A 19,698-nucleotide genomic window follows, 5' to 3' on the forward strand; every position below is an offset into this window, starting at 1 on the left:
CAGTAGATACTATATGTACTCAGTGTTGAGATTCAAATATGTGAAGAACCGGTTCTCTATGTGGATGCCACTTCCGGAAGTCCATTCTGGGCCTGGGCAACAAAAAAATAGCTACCGGTTCTGCCAAAGTGGTGCGAACTGGTTGAATACCCACCACTTGTATGTACTCTATACTTTTCAGGGAAGATAATGTCAATAGTGTCTGTATTCACTGCATGAATGAAGCAATGAATAATGTATTGTAAAAAAATTACTTATAAGCAAATAATAAACCAAAGTACAAATTTGCCCTGTTCATCTTGCAATCTAACATTTGGTATGATGAAAATTGTAAAAGAATCAAGAATAGCAATGAGCAGCCATGAGTCCTATGGTATCAATAGTTTATTCAAAATCTCTATTCATTAAGAAAAGGAGAAGGAAAAAGTTCTTGCAAATTTCACTAGAATATTGAGAATGTTCAAAGTTCTTCCAAAAAATACTCCATATGTTTTTGCTGATAAAATTTGTAATTAATTAATGTTTAATGAAGTTCATTGTGACTGGAAAGAACATTTTAGGCATATGGTTAGGTTCAGGCTTTGTAAGACCTACAATATGTATATATTTAATAGACACATTTTCCTTTTCTTCATCCACTGTTAAGGCAATGCTATCACTTGGCAGTTTTAGGCAGACACTGACAAGACAAGCTTGACCTGGGTTAGAAACCATGGTTGCTTTCAAATAAGAATATACCATTTTCATTATGCACACTGCTGGCAAATTAGCATCTGGGGGAGAGGGGATACTGAAAAATGTTTAATGGCATGCTCCATTCTTTATACATAATTAAAATCAAAAACAGCTACAATTCACAGCTCCACAACACTGCACCAATTCTCCTAAGAGTATTGAGTTTATAAACTCAAAATCCTTTGGGGTTCACCATTATTACAAGAAGATATAGGCACACTGCTAGCTGAATACTTAGGTTAATATTCTTTTTATAAGCAGAATAACCAGAAATGACAAACATGTCTCCACAGCACCCCCTCTCTACTTGACGACTAGATATTGTCGCTAAAATCCATCCATTTATTTATTTATTTATTTATTTATTTATTTATTTATTTGGTTGGTTGGTTGGTTGGTTGGTTGGTTGGTTGGTTGGTTGGTTGGCTGGTTGGTTGGTTGGTTTATATACCGCCCTATTCCCGAAGGACTCAGGGCAGTTTACAAGGCAAAATTTAAAAACAATCCAATATAAAATTAAAATAAATTAAATTAAGTCTAGCCACAAAAATTAAATCACAATTTAATAACATTAAACCCCTCAGTCCAGACCAGATAGCTCAAAGAGCCAGGTTTTTAGGTCCCGGCGAAATGAACGAAGGTTGGGGGCAGTCCGGAGTTCCGTTGGCAGTTGATTCCATAGGGCAGGCGCGCACACAGAGAACGCCCTCCCCCTGTGGATCGCCCGTCGGCAATCCTTGACTGGCGGTACCCTGAGGAGGCCCTCCCTGTGGGAGCGCACAGGACGATGGGAAATTGACGCTGGCAGCAGGTGCTCCCTTAGATAATCCAGGCCCATGCCATTTAGGGCTTTATATGTCATCACCAGCACCTTGAATCTCACCCGGAGGGCAACTGGAAGCCAATGCAGCTCGCGGAGAAGAGGTGTTACATGGGAGTATCGGGAGACTCCCATCACAACTCGTGCGGCTGCATTCTGCACCAGCTGAAGCCTCCGAGTGGTCCTCAGGGGCAGCCCCATGTAGAGAGCATTGCAGTAGTCTAGCAGGGAGATCACGAGCGCATGGGTGACTGTGCATAGGGCATCTCGGTCCAGATAGGGCCGTAACTGGCGCACCAGATGAACCTGGGCAAAAGCCCCCCTGGCCAAGGCTCCTATATGATCTTCCAAACTGAGCCGTGAATCCAGGAGGACACCCAAGTTGCGGGCCCTATCAACGCGGGGTAACGCCTCATCCCCCATAGTTAATGATGGAAAAGATTGGTTAGTCTGAGATGCCGGTATGCACAGCCACTCAGTCTTCGCAGGATTGAGACGAAGCCTGTTTCTCCTCATCCAAACCCGGACCGCTTCCAGGCAACGGGACATCACGTCGAGGGCATCACTGGGTTGATTCGGGGTGGAAAGAAAAAGCTGGGTATCATCAGCATACTGATGATACCCCACCCCGAAACCACGAATGAGCTCACCCAGCGGCTTCATATAGATGTTGAACAAGAGGGGAGAGAGGACCGACCCCTGAGGAACTCTACAAATGAGAGGCCTCGGGGCGGACCTCTGCCCTCCCGTCAACACCGACTGTGAGCAGCCCAGGAGGTAGGAGGAGAACCACTGTAAAACAGTGCCCCCCACTCCCAAACCCCTGAGATGCCGCAGTAGGATACCATGGTCGATGGTATCAAAAGCCGCTGAGAGGTCTAATAGGACTAGGACAGAGGAACAACCCCTATCCCGAGCCCGGCAGAGATCATTCACCAGTGCAACCAATGCCGTCTCTGTGCTGTACCCGGTCCTGAAGCCCGATTGGTATGGGTCCAGATAATCAGTTTCCTCCAGGAACAAAGGAAGCTGAAGTGCCACCACGCTCTCAACCACCTTCGCAAGAAAGCGAAGGTTGGAGACCGGACGATAGTTGTTCAAAATAGCAGGGTCCAGGGCAGGCTTCTTGAGGAGGGGCCTCACCATTGCCTCCTTCAAGGCGGCAGGGAAGGTACCCTCCCTCAAGGAAGCAGTTATTACTGCCTGGAACCAGCCTCGTGTCTCCTCCCGGGCTGCATATACCAGCCAGGAGGGGCACGGGTCCAATAAACACGTGGCGGAACTCAGTCTCCTCATGATCCTGTCCACCTCATCTGGGGTCACAGGATCGAATTCACTCCAGGTAACATTCTCTAGACCGCTCGATTCCTCTCCGTCAGTCTCTGCCCAGTCAGAATCCAAACTGGCTTGAATCAGAGCGATTTTCTCCATCAGATGATAGCTAAACTCCTTGGCTCGCCCCTGCAAGGGCTCCTCCTTCACCTCCTGATTAAGGAGGGAGCGAGTCACCCTAAACAGGACGGCCGGGCGATTATCTGCAGATGCAATGAGGGCAGCAAAGTAATTAGACTTCGCTGTCCTCATTGCCGCGAGATAAGACCTTGTAAAGGTTCTTAACCGCAACCGGTCAGACTCAGACCGGCTGGATCTCCAATAGCTCTCTAGACCTTGTCTCCGATGCTTCATCTCCCAGAGCTCCACAGAAAACCATGGAGCCCACCGGGATCTGCACCGGGTCAGGGGTCGCAAGGGTACAACACGGTCGAGTTCCTCGATGGCAGCCCTTTCCCAGGCATCCACCAAGGCGTCGGCTGGGCTGTGAGCGAGGGGGATAGGTATAGACCCAAGCGCCGTCTGGAACCATTCCAGATCCATTAGGTGCCTGGGGCGGAACCACCTGGTCGGTTCCGCAGCCCAGCAGCAGGGGGTGGCATAGTGGAAGACCAACCGCAGGAGATGATGATCGGACCATGACAGGGGGATAATAGTTGGCGAGCCCACTCCCAGATCATCAAACCACTGCCCAGATAAGAAAACTAGGTCGAGAGTGTGTCCTCCCCCATGAGTCGGACCCTGAATTACTTGGGTCAGGTCCATGGCTGTCATGGAGGCCATAAACTCCCGGGCCAACTCAGACGACCCTCCCAGAGAAGGCAGGTTAAAGTCGCCCAGAACTATAAGTCTGGGAAACTCAACTGTCAACCCTGACAGGACGTCGAGAAGCTCGGGCAGGGCCGTTGCTACACTGCTGGGTGCCAGGTATGTTAGCAACAAGCCCAACTGAGCCCCAGGGTCACACCTCAGGAGGAGGGATTCACTCCCGCCTATCTGTATAATAGTGGTCTCCCGCGGACATAAGGTCTTCCGTATAACTACCGCCACCCCACCGCCCCTGCCCTGAGCCCATGGCCGATGTAACACACAGAAACCTGGGAGGGCAAAGCTCAGTCAGAGGGACACCTCCCTCTGAGCCCAACCAGGTTTCTGTAATGCATGCCAGATCAGCGTGTTCCTCCTCGATCAAATCACGGACGAGGGGAGCCTCGTTCACAATGGATCTGGCATTAAAGTACACCAGCCTGAGCTCAGGGGCCTGATCCCTCTCACCCCCAGATAAATGTGTACCAACTGGAGGATCGGAGCACGCCACCGCTTGAAGACAGTGGGGGCACGATCCCAGGTGTTGATATGGCCCTCCATGTAACCACCTGCTGCCGTTCCCAATCGGCATGGGGATTTGAAACCCCACCCCAATGCCAGGGAAACCAGGAGACCCCAACCCTAACCCCATCTCACCAGGAACCATTTCAGGCCTGGACTGATGACTGGTTGGTGGGGTACACCCCAATTCCCTCCCAACCCTACCATCCCCCCCTCCCTAACCCTTTAAAACAGCTGGCTAGAAAACATATTAGGGGCCTCTTAATATATCTCCACCAGAGGCCCCTATCTATGCCCAACCACCTCTCTTGGTCCCAACAATTGGGCCTGTCCTTAAGGGGATTGGAGGAAAAGGCGGCAGGTCGTAACCAGGAGGGAGGTACCCTCCTGAGGGCATACAGGTCAGCACTGGAGTAGTGCAAACGAGCCATATAATAATAAAAATATCCACATAGGGCAGTTGTTAACAAATGGGTAGTCAGATGGTATTAAAATAATATCAAGATGACATTGATATTGAGTCCGGAAAATACCTCAGGTCCACCAATCCGGCTCCGCTCTCACCTGAGCCGGAACCAGGCAAAGAAAGCCCAACCACCCTCTCAGTACAGCTGGGCATCCAACCTGGGGTGGACAGAGTACGGGCTACTGGGATAAACCTACCCCAACTGGTCTCTCACACCAGTGGGGAGGTTGATGACCAATCCAGAACCGCCCTCTCACTGCGGTCAGGTCCATTCCAGACTATCAGTAGGGAAGTCACAGGAGCAGGGGCATAAACCATATCCAAATAATCAGCATAAAATTAAAGATGAGAAGATTAGCAGAAAGGAGCCGGGTCAAAACACCACAGCTATAGTTCCAAGACCACTCCACAGCCGAACTCCAGGCCGCTGTTGTCACCTCGCTGCTTCTGCTGTGGAAAGGGGGGGGCACCGTGCCAAAAAAAGCGCCCTGCATCCTGCTCCAACCTCCAACCGGGCATTAAAACGCAGCCGCAGCTGATCTTCGGGCCACCATAATCCCCAGCCACTGCTGCCATTCCGGAGGGGAAGGAATATCTCCACGCCACAAAATGGTGCCCGCCAGCTGGACCAAGGCGCTGGGCTGGGCCGTGGCTGATCTTCAGGCCACCAGGCTGCTGCCGCCATTCCGGGGAAGGCGAGAGACATCCACACCACAGAAAGCACCTGCCAGCTGATCCAAAGCACTGGGCCGGGCCGCGGCCGATCTTCGGGCCACCAGGCCGCTGCTGCCGTTCCCAGAGGGTGGGAGGTCTCCATGCCATAAAAAGAGGCACCCGCCAGCTGATCTAAGGTGGGCCAGGCCATGGCCAATCTTCGGGCCACCAGGCCGCTGGTGGCAAAACCAGGGCTTTTTTTCTCATAGAACGTTCAGAACGTTCAGAACTTCGTTCCGGCACCTTTTTTTGCAAAAAAAAAAAATCTCCATCTGAAAGCCTATTGCAGGGCTAGGCAATCTTGGCCCTTTTTTTATGACTCATGGACTTCAACTCCCAGAAATCTTGAGCCAGCCATACTGAGGGGAAAGGGAGAGGTCCAAGCTCAGTCATGCTGGCTCAGGAATTCTGGGAGTTGAAGTCCTTGAGTCGTAAAAGAGCCTGCCCTACAGGAGGACATTAAAGTTGCTTCTTTGGGAACTAAACATTTAGAATCTAAAACAGCTAATTAAGAAAAGCCAACAGGAAAGAACCTCACATTTTTCATCTGCTTCAGTCTTTTGAAAGGTAAAATTAGATAACAAAATAATTATTTCCTCTGTTAACATCTCTGCAATGAAATCAAACATTTTTCTCAATGTAATATGTCTAATTTAGCTGATGCTAGAAAAAAATAATATCTTTTGTACAGACTCTTGAAAACTATTTTGAATCTAACCTTCTATTACAACTAAACCACTTTAAATTAAACAATTCTTAAAATCAAATGTTCTTAATTTGGACTTTACTTTTACTGTTTGGACTGTTGTGTGTTTTGAAAAATAGATTACCGGTATTTAGAATCTAGTTATGTTGCACTTCAGTCTTTAAATAATTAATCTAGTATATACATAACAATATATGATGTTTTTCCATGGTGAGGTTAACATCAATAACAACATTTATTAAAAAGGCTAAAGTAATTTATAGTGGTATTATCTGTACATTAAAGTTTTGTTTAGTCACAATCTTTCACTTTTCACATTCTGGAAAAGCAGTGGTCATGTATCCTAGCAAAAGATGTTACATATGTGCATAAGCATAGTCAGTAGCATATGCCATTTTAAAAATATCAGACATGCAAAGAAAGAAAAATAAGTCCAAAATATCTGTATTACATTCAGAAATGCCAACTTTGCAACCAATATTTCTCATCCATAACTATGGCACCCTAAGGATACCTGCATACATGCAAATGTTTCTCTGGGATCAGTAACACAGCAGGGATTGCTTTTTCCTTCCAGTAACAGATTGCTGGGAAATACAAAACATGGCCTTAAGAATTCCAATGTTTGTTATAAAATTTTCTGGATGTGGTTGGAAAGAGGCCTAGAAATGCCAGCACAAATACATCACACTTGCTGACCGTGCACACACAACTAATTATAATCTTCAATTATATGTGATATGCTATCAATGAAAATGTATAGATATAGCCAGCAGATGTTTAGAGAACCTTTATTTTTCATACACTGTTCGAATTTTGTTTTAATGCCATGGTGATACACAATCAAATGTAGTCAGTGTTTGTTTTTTTTTAAATCCCAAAGCATCTGTTCGTTAAATACAGTATAACAAAGTTTTGGATGATGGAATTATTTTTTATCTAAGGATAACTAATGATAACAGCTCTTAAATCTGTTATTTTGTTTTATTTTTGCACAAAAAAATTGTATAATTTGCATTTGCATTAATTTACAAATGGAATATGTTGTTAAAATGTATTGGTGTTGAAATAATTAGTGCACACATATACCTAAAACCAGTTTATTGTATTTGGCAATTGTACTAAAAAAATCTCGTCAACCAATATAATTCATTTAATTTGAAATCAAGTGAAAAATTGATTTAAATTATTTTATTAAAACAAATTAATGGCAATTCTTTTATAAGAAGTTGCCTCAAACAAAATCAGTTTGACATGCCTGCTCTAGATAGTTGAATGCTCCAAAATAAATTCTAGACCAGGCCTGTACATGCAGCCTACCAAGCACCCTTAGACAGAGCACAGACTTTTTTTAAAAAAAAAAGTAATAAAATCACGACGACTGCCCTGAAAGTCATGTTGCCTAGTGCCTCCATGGCTTACCATGACCACGAGCTGCAACACTGTACATGCTCCTCTAGTCACCAAATCATTGATTAGCCCACCAGCATTCCTTTGCAGACCACAAAGATTTTTAATTTATCAGTGTGGGCCTTTCCCTTCTACAAGTAATAATAATAATAAGTTGGAAGGGATCTTGGAGGTCATCTAGTCCAACCCACTGCTCAGGCAGGAAACCCTATACCATTTCAGACAAATGGCTGGCCAGTCTCTTCTTAAAAACTTCCAGTGTTGGAGCATTCACCACTTCTGGAGGCAGGTTGTTCCACTGGTTAGTTGTTCTAACTGTCAGGAAGTTTCTCCTTAGTTCTAGGTTGCTTCTCTGCTTGACTAGTTTCCATCCATTGCTTCTTGTCCTGCTTCCAGGTGCTTTGGAGAATAGCTTGACTCCCTCTTCTTTGTGGCAGCCCCTTTGATATTGGAACACTGCTATCATGTCCCCCCTCGACCTTCTCTTCATTAAACTACACATACCCAATTCCAGCAACCATTCCCTATATGTTTTAGCCTCCAGTCCCCCAATCATCTTTGTTGCTCTTCTCTGTACTCTTTCTAGAGTCTCAACATCTTTTTTACATCATGGTGACCAAAACTGGATGGAGTATTCCAGGTGTGGCCTTACGAAAGCATTGTAAAGTGGTATTAGTACTTCACATGATCTTGATTCTATCCCTCTGTTAATACAGCCTAGCACTGTGTTGGCTTTTTTGGCAGCTGCAGCACACTGCTGTCTCATATTTAAGTGATTGTCCACTAGGACTCCGAGAGCTCTCTCACAGTTACTACTATTGAGCAAGGTACCACCTATACCACGGGTCAGCAACCCGTGGCTGGATCTGTATACTGTCGCCCCGCCTATTTAACTTATATGCAGAGCACAACATGAAAATGGCAGGGCTAGATGAATCAAAAGTTGGAATTAAGATTGTCAAGAGAAATATCAACAACCTAAGATATGCAGATGATACCACACTAATAGCAGAAAGTAAAGAAGATCTAAAGAGCCTCTTGTTGTGAGTGAAGAAGGAGAGTGCAAAAGTTGGGCTGAAACTTAACATTAAGAAAACCAAGATCATGGCATCTGGCCTTCTCAATTCCTGGCAAATAGATGGGGAAGAAATGGAGGTAGTGACAGATTTTATTTTCCTGGGCTCCAAGATCACCGCAGATGGGGACTGTAGCCAAGAAATTAAAAAACGCTTGCTCCTGGGGAGGAAAGCCATGGCAAATCTAGACAGCACACTAAAAAACAGAGATATCACCCTGTCAACAAATGTGCGTATAGTCAAGGCTATGGTCTTCCCAGTTGCAATGTATGGCTGTGAAAGCTGGACCATTAGAAAGACTGAACGCCAAAGAATTGAGGCCTTTGAACTATGGTGCTGGAGAAGACTCCTGCAAGTCCGTTGGACTGCCAGGTGATCAAACCGGTCAGTCCTAGAGGAGATCAACCCTGACTGCTCTTGAGAAGGCCAGATCCTGAAGCCGAAACTCAAATACTTTGGCCACCTAATAAGAAGGAAGGACTCACTGGAGAAGAGCCTAATGCTGGGAAAGATTGAGGGCAAGAGAAGGGGACGACAGAGAATGAGGTGGCTAGATGGAGTCACTGGAGCAGTAGGCGTGAGCTTAAATGTACTCCAGAAGATGGTAGAGGGCAGGAAGGCCTGGAAGAATGTTGTCCACAGTGTCACGATGGGTCAGACACGACTTCGCAGCTAACAACAACAGCTTCTTGTGCCTATAAGTGAAAGTGCCTGTAGAATGAGGGCTGCTTTATTAGTTTGTTCTTCTTTCCCATATATTATAGTCCCTATTTAAGTTTAGTCTGGTTGAAACTAATCAAAAGATTGTTTTAATAATTCTTCAGAGAAAGGGGAAAAACATAACAAAAACATAACAAAAATAGTTCTGGTATATGTTCCAGGAACATAAATTTTATTTAAAATCTAGGGATTAATTCCATTTCACTGTTCCACAACTGAAATTTTAAATAACTCTCTGGTTATTTGGAGCCATAATATGTATTCACTACTATCTTTAAAATCATATCAATGGCAAGGACTGGTCTTAAATTTGCACACAAAGCTGCTTTCTGCTGAATTTCATACAAGAGCAGCATTTAGTCATAGGAATATATATCCTTTGCCTTTTTTGTAAGATATCCATAGACCCAGCAGTAATGCATACACAGAGAATTTCACATCCCTCAAATTGGATACTTATTCTTCCTGTGCCCTCTGAGCAGGCATTTCATTTATATTAATTGCCAAATACAATTAATTTTTCCACTGGCTTCTAAAGAGAAAGTAGAAGTCAATGTAGGTTTAATACTACAGGTAGTCTTTGCCTCTTTTAGCAACCATTTGCAGGTAGAATAGTGATGAAAAAGTAACATTCTTGCATTTATGGCTTCACATGTCTGTAAAGCAAAGGAATGCTGAAGTAAGATTGTAAAATCATGAAGTTTCACTTAGTGATTGCTTTGTTTAACAATCAAGTTGCCAGTCCAATGGTGGTGATTAATCAAGAACAGCTTTGGGTTTACAAAACTCTTTAATTCAACTGTGAGGTTGCAAGGATATTAAGAGCATCACTTCCAGTTTTGTTCCCTAGATTATTTAATTTCATCTTCATAATAAAATGAACTATGATTAGCAATCCAATAAAGGACAGAAATCTAGATTGTCTGTATTCTTAATCTTGCTTTCACTAGAATCACCTATATTAAGTGTAACCCCATTTTAAGCAGGCATTTGAATTTTCAGTCTACAGCCCTAATGCAGCCTGCAAAAAAGCACCATCTGGCCTGGAAGTCATTTAGGAACCTTAGGGATAAGTCTACATTTTGAAATGTTTTAGCAAGTGTTTTCTTTTCTTTCTTTCTTTTTTTTTTAGAGATGTGGAATATTCTGCCTGCTTGTTTTTATTTTTCAGAGGAAAATTCTGTAGACATCTCTAGTTTTACTTCTGTGAAAATGGGCATTTTCACCAGAGCAGGTATGTGATTGGACAATTGCAGTCCTATCTCCTCCTGTTTCTTATGTGATTTATTTTTGTTAGTGATTTGCTTTCTCAGTTTTTCTCTGTGAAATGGATAATTTGCTATTGAAATTCATAGCTTAGGAGACTGAACTCAAAAACCCTTGATTCCCAAAATCCAAGAGAACCAATACAATACAATCTTATGTAATACTACAGTTCACTGTGTTCAATGAAACATCTTCCATGGTAAGCATGCATAATATTATAGTAGTGTCATTTATAGCCCTGTGTTGTATTTCTCCTCATAGCCAAATATTATGTTACTCTTACCTGTTACACAGACTTTGTTAAGTATAATATTATTATTCAGTTTTATGCCAGTTCTTCTCATTCCCATTAACATTCACAATTCAAATTTCTGTTGCAAGACTCTTAAGAACCGAATAACTAGTTTATATGAGGAATTGCTAAGCTCCTGCTCTAATAAACATTGTTTCATGTGGCAGGTGCAAGAAATATCTTATTTCACTCAGAGCTTCTTGCTTTTCACATTCCTTTTGTGGTTAATGCTTGTAAACACAAAACAGTTTGTTATCTGTTTTGCTTTCACCTTCAAGAAAGTTAGCTACTTAATTGAGTCTTCTGATATAAGTCACAGTTTGCTTATTTCTTATTCTCAGTGTAGAAAAATATAGGCTTAAGAGTAGGCAGTCAAAAAAATTAAAATACAATTAATTACTTAATGTCCATTATCTGACCCAAAAGAAGAGGTCAGGCATAGGACTGTTTTTGGAAATCCATAAATTGGGTAAATATTAGTTATTTGATAAATATATAAAAGAAACAGGAAAAACAAAACAAAACATGGCACCATGCTATCAATCTCTTACTATATATGCCATTATTTTCCTAGCAACCATATCTTTCTCTGTATTACTACAATACTACAATACTAATTCAGACTAATCCTCCTTATTCTCACTGTTTCCTTCATGATTCTTTTCTATCATCCTCTGTAATCCAGGATTCCTGCAAGTCATTGAACAGGCTCAGTTCTCACAAGGCAGTTTTTCTTTTGTTTTAGGGCAGACATGTCAAACACAAGGCCCGGGCGCCAGATCAGGCCCGTGAAGTGGTTTCATGTGGCCCACCAAGTCATCCTGGAAACAGTGAGGGAACGGCCCCCACTGCCTTGGCCCTGGCCCAGAGACCCTCCTTCTGCCAGAGACCCTCAGATCTGTCCCACTCCTGCCTAGGCCCCCATAGGCACCCTTGATGCGAATGATGTAGAGCTGGCCACGCCCACCCAGTAGGCCATACGCCCGCTAGCCACGCCCACCCAGTAGGCCACGCCCACCCAGGCCATATCCACCCGGCCCCCTGAGGGCAACCGCAATGCTGATGCGGCCCTCAATGAAATTGAGTTTGACACCCCTGTTTTAGGGTGTTGATTGTTACTAAGTTTCTTTTCCTATTTCAACATACCTTAGGATTTACTCAGACATATTGAATATTTTGATCCATTGTGTTGACATGGGAATGTTGCATTTGCTATAAGAAAGATCCAGTTATCAATATCTGTGTTTTTCTGTACTGCTGCAACTATCAAGTAACTCTAATTCGGAGGGGAGGGGGCAACCGCAATGCTGATGCGGCCCTCAATGAAATTGAGTTTGACACCCCTGTTTTAGGGTGTTGATTGTTACTAAGTTTCTTTTCCTATTTCAACATACCTTAGGATTTACTCAGACATATTGAATATTTTGATTCCATTGTGTTGACATGGGAATGTTGCATTTGCTATAAGAAAGATCCAGTTATCAATATCTGTGTTTTTCTGTACTGCTGCAACTATCAAGTAACTCTAATTCGGAGGGGAGGGGGGGGAATACTGGATACATTTTCTTATCCTGCAAAAACATCAAAGGCCACATGGGTCACTATGTATATATTCACACACACCCTTGTTTTATTTCTCCTTTTCATTTTTAAACCTGATTATACTCACCATTCTTTTGCTAAGTTTTTAGTGTTACCTATTTTCATTTGCACATGTTCTGTTTTTACCTAAGAGATGCCTTTTAAAGCTTCTCTTCCATTTTTTACTGTTAATATATTATTTCACAAGTGACTTAGCTTCTGGATTTTCTGTATGTGTATGTTCTTCTACTGTGTCACTTATTGCTTCATATTTAGTCCTTTGTTTTCTAACTTTCTCACCACTGTCTTTTCAAGGATTTTTCCTCTATACTGAGTATTATAAAGATACTAGTAACAAAGTACTGAGTAACAACTGAGAGATGCTATGCAATGCAAGAATTCAAGTTACCCAAATTCTGTGCAAAAACTGCCAACAAAATGTACAGTAGATGACAGCTTTATGAAAAAGAGACATTTGACGTTTTTACTCCAACATTTGATCTCAACTAGTCCAATTAAATAGCTAAATTCCCATGAATGTTACTATGATCTGAACAGAAAGATAAAGCAAATGATATCATTTCTACTTACATTCTTTGGACATTCCCACTTCAAAGCACTTCTGCAGTCTGCAATATTGGCAGCGATTCCTAGTGACTTTGTTAATAACACAGTTCTTATCTCGGTGACATGTATAAACCATGTTCTTTTGAATGCTCCGACGGAAAAAACCCTGCAATCAATGAAAAAATAAAAATGAGTGAACATTGTTATTGTTTTGTTCTGTGAAGTGACAGAAAGTGTCACATCATGATGCAATTTGATAACATTCAAGCTTTAAAAATATTCAGCATTCAACAATAGAAAACTGTTTTTTTTTAAAATAAACAGTAGCATCTAATATCTAAAACAGGCTGTCAGCAAACAAAGGATAATGTTTAGGAAATTGTCTTGTATCAATCTGGTGAAGGAAAAACCGAGTGAAACAAAGCAAAACATTTTCTGGCATACTTTTGCTATCCATTTATAACAATAAGTGAGGTACAAATGAATGGGTCAAGAGGAAAGAGAACTGGAGTAACTGGAGCTGAAGAAAGAAAGTTAAAATTATAGAAGACTGAGCAGTATATGGATCTAGCAAAACCAAAACCAGAAAGTATAGGGAGACATAATTAATGTACATTCTGTGTTGTCGTATAGTAGAATTTTTATTCTTTTTTCCAATTAGAAGTTATTTTAAACAGATAAAACTAATGCAAGAACCTAATTTAAAAATGCATTTTAAAAAGGAAAATATTAAAACGTGTTTTGAAAAAGAAGAAAAAAAGAAGAAAAAACAAAGAAACTTCCTCTTCAACAACTTTATGTAATTTTAACGTATCACTGCATCTTAAAATGCAACCACAGTAGACAGGGTTTAACTTCCTAGTGTGTTGTATTTATTACTTCACAGTCCTTTTCTGCACATTGCATATTGTTGTTCATTCCAACAATGAATGGCAAAATAAGGAAATAATGCTATAATGGCTAGGATTCAATAATATGCTGGGACAGTATTAAATTGTTGGACTGAATTAAGACCCAGGTAAAAGTTCACCTACAAACATGGAAACCTATCAGGTGAGTTGGTGACAGACATTCTATTTCAGTCCAATGAATCTCACAGTGCTGTTGTGAGGAAAACAGGTTAAGAGAATCCTATGTGTACCACTTGAGTACCTGAATAAAAGATAAATCTGACAAATGTATTTTAAAAAATGGATTTCCTTGACTGATTTTTTTTTAAAAAATAACACTCCATCAAATAAGTATTTGTGTCATCCAAACAGTAATGCAGTGGACATCAATAGAATTATTAATTAATTAGATTTAATCATTAATGAACAAATTTATACATAAAATCAAAGTTTTGGTACTGGTCATTTCTCTGCTTATTGAAGGAATTCAAATTAAAATATCCAGTCTAACATATTCAAAGAAGTTTAGTTATCAGTTCAAACTTTAAACAGTACTTATCTCAATATTAAAGCAGAATCTGTCACTACTACCACCGTACTTACAGTTAATTGAAGTTGCTATCATACTTTTTATAATAGTAGGTTAAATATATCTAACCCCTCTGTCTTCACAGGACTTAATATGCAGATATAGTGAAACCGCAATGTAATATAATGGATTGAATTCTAATATTTTTAGATTTTTAACCTGCAACTATCCATCAGTGAAATTAGAAAAAAAAATACTTGATCACATTAGAAGATGAATCAGCCAGAATATGTTAGATCAGGGGTGTCGAACTGCTGGCCCAAGGGTCGGATGCATCATAGCGAAATCGCACCCACCCCATTGCCAGCAATGGCTAAAAAGTCGTGATACATTGCGATACGTCATGTTATGTTGCGAGTTTGACACCCCTGTGTTAGAGGTCAAGCAACATAAAACATAATGAAATATACATGGATTCTCAGATTTTTCTTGACTTGGGAAATTATTGGTGAGTGTGTATGTTAGGGTTACTTAAGGTTTCACACACACACACACACACACACACACACACACATCAAGTGAACTTGATGCCAGTTTTAAATTAGTCAGTTTTGTGTATGGAAAAGGATATGCAAAAGTTATGAATTTAATCCTGAATAACCACCACTATTTGAATACAAAACATCACACACATTTCAGCTTCTGGAAATAAACTTCCCAGACAACTCCTAGAAGTTGGAAGTTCCTCTAGAAAGAGATATATCAACATTATAGGTGCTGCAGCTAGAACAAACAGAGACAGATAATTCGCAAATATTAAAGATAACATATTGTATGGACAGAAGTTCCATGCAGTACAAAGGGCTATCTGAATTCAACTTAATGCAGATACTGGCATGATGGGATAATTAAAGAATAATGCATTTTTTAAAAAAAATATCCAGAGCTATCCAATCCACGGAATGAAAGAAACAAAACCTGCAATATGAGGAAGGATACTCTACCCATTTGACTTCCATTTATAGGTCACCTGTTTGACAGTTGTCCGTTATGCTACAGACCTAGGCAATCCTTTTAACCCAAGGGTCCTATTACAACTGCTGAAGAAAGAACATGAGAAGGTCCCTCTCATTTACAGGAAGAGAACAGGAATGGATTAGTACCTGCTTACCTTGTTTCCCACCCCTGACTTGGCATCTTCTCCAAAATAAAGTATTTTTCACAACCCAAAAAGGTTGCCCATCACAATATAGGTATTTTGAAGTTATTACAAGCTACCAGAAAAGAGTGCACTAGAAAAACTGGGGCAGCTCTGAAGAAAAGAGCATGCCAGAAAATTAGCTAGTAGGAAAGAACACCTATAATCTTATGAACTAAACTTTTCCTGGAAATATGCTCCTATTTTTATACTAATATTACAAAGCAAATAGGAAGCTAGAAACCTTGCATTTGCCAGAAGACTTCTTGAATTTGGAATTTATGGGCTCCTGTCGCTAGCTGTACCTAGAATTGGTCATATTGACTGGAACCACTAAGAACTGTAAATGAATACAAAGAGATCTTAATCCCTGATATAAAGGATGTATAATTTTGAGGGAACACCTGCTGCCGGCATCAAATGCCCTTCGTCCAGTGCGCTCCCACAGGGAGGGTCTGCTCAGGGTCCCACCGGTAAGAGATTGCCGGCGGGTGACACCCAGGGATAGGGCCTTCTCAGTGGGGGCGCCTGCCCTCTGGAACCAGCTGCCAGTGGAGCTGAGGACTGCCCCCGACCTCCGTTCATTCCGCCGGGGCCTGAAGACCTGGCTCTTCAAGCTCTAGGGCCCAGGCTGAGGAGTAATTTATTTTAATCGGGGTTTTAATTGCACAGGGTTAAGTTTAATCTTTTTAAAATTGGTTTTAACTTTTGTATTGTTGGTTTTTAATTTCCTGTAAACCGCCCTGAGTCCTCAGGGAAAGGGTGGTATATAAATGTAATAAAATAAATAAAGTTTTCAATCCAAAAAAACATCTACCAAATACCAACAGAATACACACTAAAATCAGGCCCATTTTTTTGAAAAGTATTTTTTAATAGCAGTCTTGTACATTTGGCATTTCCCTCTGAGAGAACTACACATCCTAAGATGAGATACGTAATTTATTATCCCTAATAACAAGAATAACAATAATGTAGTGACTTCAAATTAATAGCCAGCAGGATATGAATTATCAATGTTATTTTTTCAAGAATTCATTTGTCCACATTTCACTCTATTTATTAGCATTGAGTACTCTTACAAGAGAGCATATTATGCCTGTAAGGCATAAGGAATTTACATGAACAATTCTCATTAGTGTTAATGGCTATTCAATACCTACATAAATCCTCTGTGATAGAAGTATGAGGGTGTCAGTGACAAAAATAAGCAGGAAAGATATTACCGTTGCCAGACTAAATATTTTATGTACAGAGAGCAGTATATTCCAAACTGCATGTGTTTTATTTGCCATCTAAAGTAGGCTTGCAGAAGATGAATAAACAGTGTGAATTTATTTTTTATTTTTATTTTAATTCCATTTATATTTATTTATTTATTTATTTAGTTGCATTTGTATACCGCCCTTTCCCTGAGGACTCAGGGCGGTTTACAGGGAATTAAAAAATCCAATATACAAAAGTTAAAACCATATTAAAAAATATTAAATTAACCCTGTACACAATTAAAACCCCAATTAAAAAATTTCTCCTCAGCCTGGGCCCGAGAGCTCAAAGAGCCAGGTCTTCAGGCCCCGGCGGAATGATCGGAGGTCGGGGGCAGTTCTCAGCTCCACCGGCAGCTGGTTCCAGAGGGCAGGCGCTCCCACTGAGAAGGCCCTATCCCTGGGTGTCACCCACCGGCAATCTCTCACCGGCGGAACCCTGAGCAGACCCTCCCTGTGGGAGCGCACTGGGCGAAGGGCGTTTGATGCCGGCAGCAGGTGTTCCCTCAAATAACCCGGACCCAGGCCATGTAGGGCTTATCCCGCCCTTCTCCGAAGACTCAGGGCGGCTTACAAGCTTAGCAATAGCCTTCATTCTATGTATATGCCTGCTTATTAGGGCTTTCACACACACCCCAAGCGGCATTAGTACAAAGTCAACTTAATTGCCCCCAACAATCTGGGTCCTCATTTTACCTACCTCGGAAGGATGGAAGGCTGAGTCAACCTTGAGCCTGGTGGGACTCGAACCTGCACTAATTGCAGGCAGCTGGTGTTACTTAAGGAGCTTAGCCCACTGCTCCACCAAGGCTTTGAGCATGCCATGTGCATTAACAAATTCTAAAAGACATTTGGATATTTTTATTTTAATTTAGTTAATAGATAAAGTATGATGGAGAAACCCATTTCTGGGAAAAATACTTTTATCAGATACATTCTTATTCGTATATACGTAGGTTACTTTTTCTTTTCCTCCTTTCCTCCCAATCTCTACAATTCAAAAATTCTTCAGAACAGAATATTTGGTCTCTATTCTCTATTCCATTCCTTCCACAATAACTTCTCTTAAAGGTTGTTGGGTAGAGTATCATCTTAGACATGTTGCATTAGATGTCCTCATTTACAGATTGCAATGGGAGGAAAAACACCAAGTATAAATTATTCAAAATCGACTGTACCAACGTGTGTTCTCTGAGCTTTCGCCATTGGCAAAGCAGACGGGATTATTTTTCACATTTAATTGTGTTGATACCTTATCTGCCCCATCGAAAGTGGAGAATGATATGTGAAACCACATGTACCCAGGAACAAATAAAGACAGTTACTAGGTCCATTATTTAAAGCCAGAGTATGCTATCTAGACAATATTACTCTAGCACAATGCTAAAAAAGAAAAAGAAACAAAAGAACAGGAAAAAAAAGACCAAACTTCTTATTATTTACTTTTGTAATGCTTCTCTATTACGATGTCAAACATGAAAGAGTTTAGTTCAGAGATAGGTTGCTTCAAGAAGATCTGAACAGATTTAATAACTAGTGTCACAAAGAACTTTTGAATGCCACCTGGATACAAAGGAGGCCATTGTAATCACATCCTCTATAATAATAAACCAAATGGCTTTTGTCTTAAAATTTAAAGACATTTAAATGTTTTAAATGTTTTGGAACATCTTGCCTTGTTATCGAACATGATGAAATGAGAGGGATCTATACCAGCATATCATATTCAACCTTAGGGCAAACTGAGTGGCAAACAAATCTAATAAATAAATAAACACTGCTGAAAATTGGAGAAAAATCTACTCATATAAACCATTGTTTTCTCAAAAGGAAAAAGCCTTGGCTTAGCATAATGTATTTCTTTTAAAATCATGAGAATGCATAGCATTGCCTTTTTATATGCATGCCTCCTATTGACGAAGGCAACAAGCCTACAAGGAGAAAACTAAACTTGCTAACTAATTTAGGTTAAGCACTAAAAACAATAGTGCTCCAGTGCTAGCTGAGAACTTTTAGGGGAAAAGCTTTCATTAACTGTAAATATCAACTTTTGCATATAAAAGAAAGCTAATTCAAATGACATGTATGCTCTTTTACAATGTTAGTACAAAGAATACACACGTACTTCAGGCATCCTTTTTCAAAAAGACTGTACTTAGATAAGGCTCATTTAGATTAGCCTAATAAAACAGTCAAACACAAAAGCCAAGGAAGATGAAGCTCTGTCTAAATTCAGCAGCACTAATACTTGCTAAGTCACACATATAATACTTGGGAAGCTGATTTTGAAAAAGTTAAGCAGGTTTATTTTTGGCTGCTATTTAGGCAGAAAATTCTGGGGCTATAAGACTAAGGAAGGGGAAGATGAAAGAACATCCTAGCAAAAACAACAGCAAATCACTTTTCTAGTGTTCTGTGATGGTAAGAAAATTGCATGAGCATGTCCACATAGATGCCATGAATCAAACTGAACTCGAAAGAGCATTACTCTTTTTAAAATATTTATGAATTTATCTGTCTCTTTGTTAGTTTAGAATTGTCAAGCATGCATCCCAGAATGGCTTCCTTACCTTCAAGAGCTGTAGAGATAGCAGTTTCTTTTATCAGACATAATTTCTGCAACTATGAAGTTCAAAAAATAATCTTTCAAGAAAAAAATCCTAGTTTCTTTCCCCTGTAACCATCAAGAAGAAAAAAAAAGTTGTGGGCACCAGGCTACAAAGCACGAGACTGTGAATTTTAGTCCAGCCTTAGCCATTAAAGCCCACTAAGTGACCTTGGTCCAGACACTTTCTCTCAGCC

The 19,698-nt window shown here is 40.9% G+C and overlaps 1 protein-coding gene across 2 annotated transcripts in view; it reads right to left on the reverse strand.

Moving 5' to 3' along the window:
* Positions 1-19,698, reverse strand: part of RARB (retinoic acid receptor beta) — a 236,036-nt gene that overhangs the window by 25,813 nt on the left and 190,525 nt on the right. For both annotated transcript variants that reach the window (XM_083376152.1, XM_083376153.1), the window contains one exon: positions 13,039-13,180. In XM_083376152.1, the coding sequence (XP_083232278.1) occupies positions 13,039-13,180 (142 nt within the window). The remainder of the gene's footprint in view (positions 1-13,038; positions 13,181-19,698) is intronic.

This window comes from Vipera ursinii, assembly GCF_947247035.1.
Source record: "Vipera ursinii genome assembly, chromosome: Z".
Classification (NCBI taxonomy): domain Eukaryota; kingdom Metazoa; phylum Chordata; class Lepidosauria; order Squamata; family Viperidae; genus Vipera; species Vipera ursinii.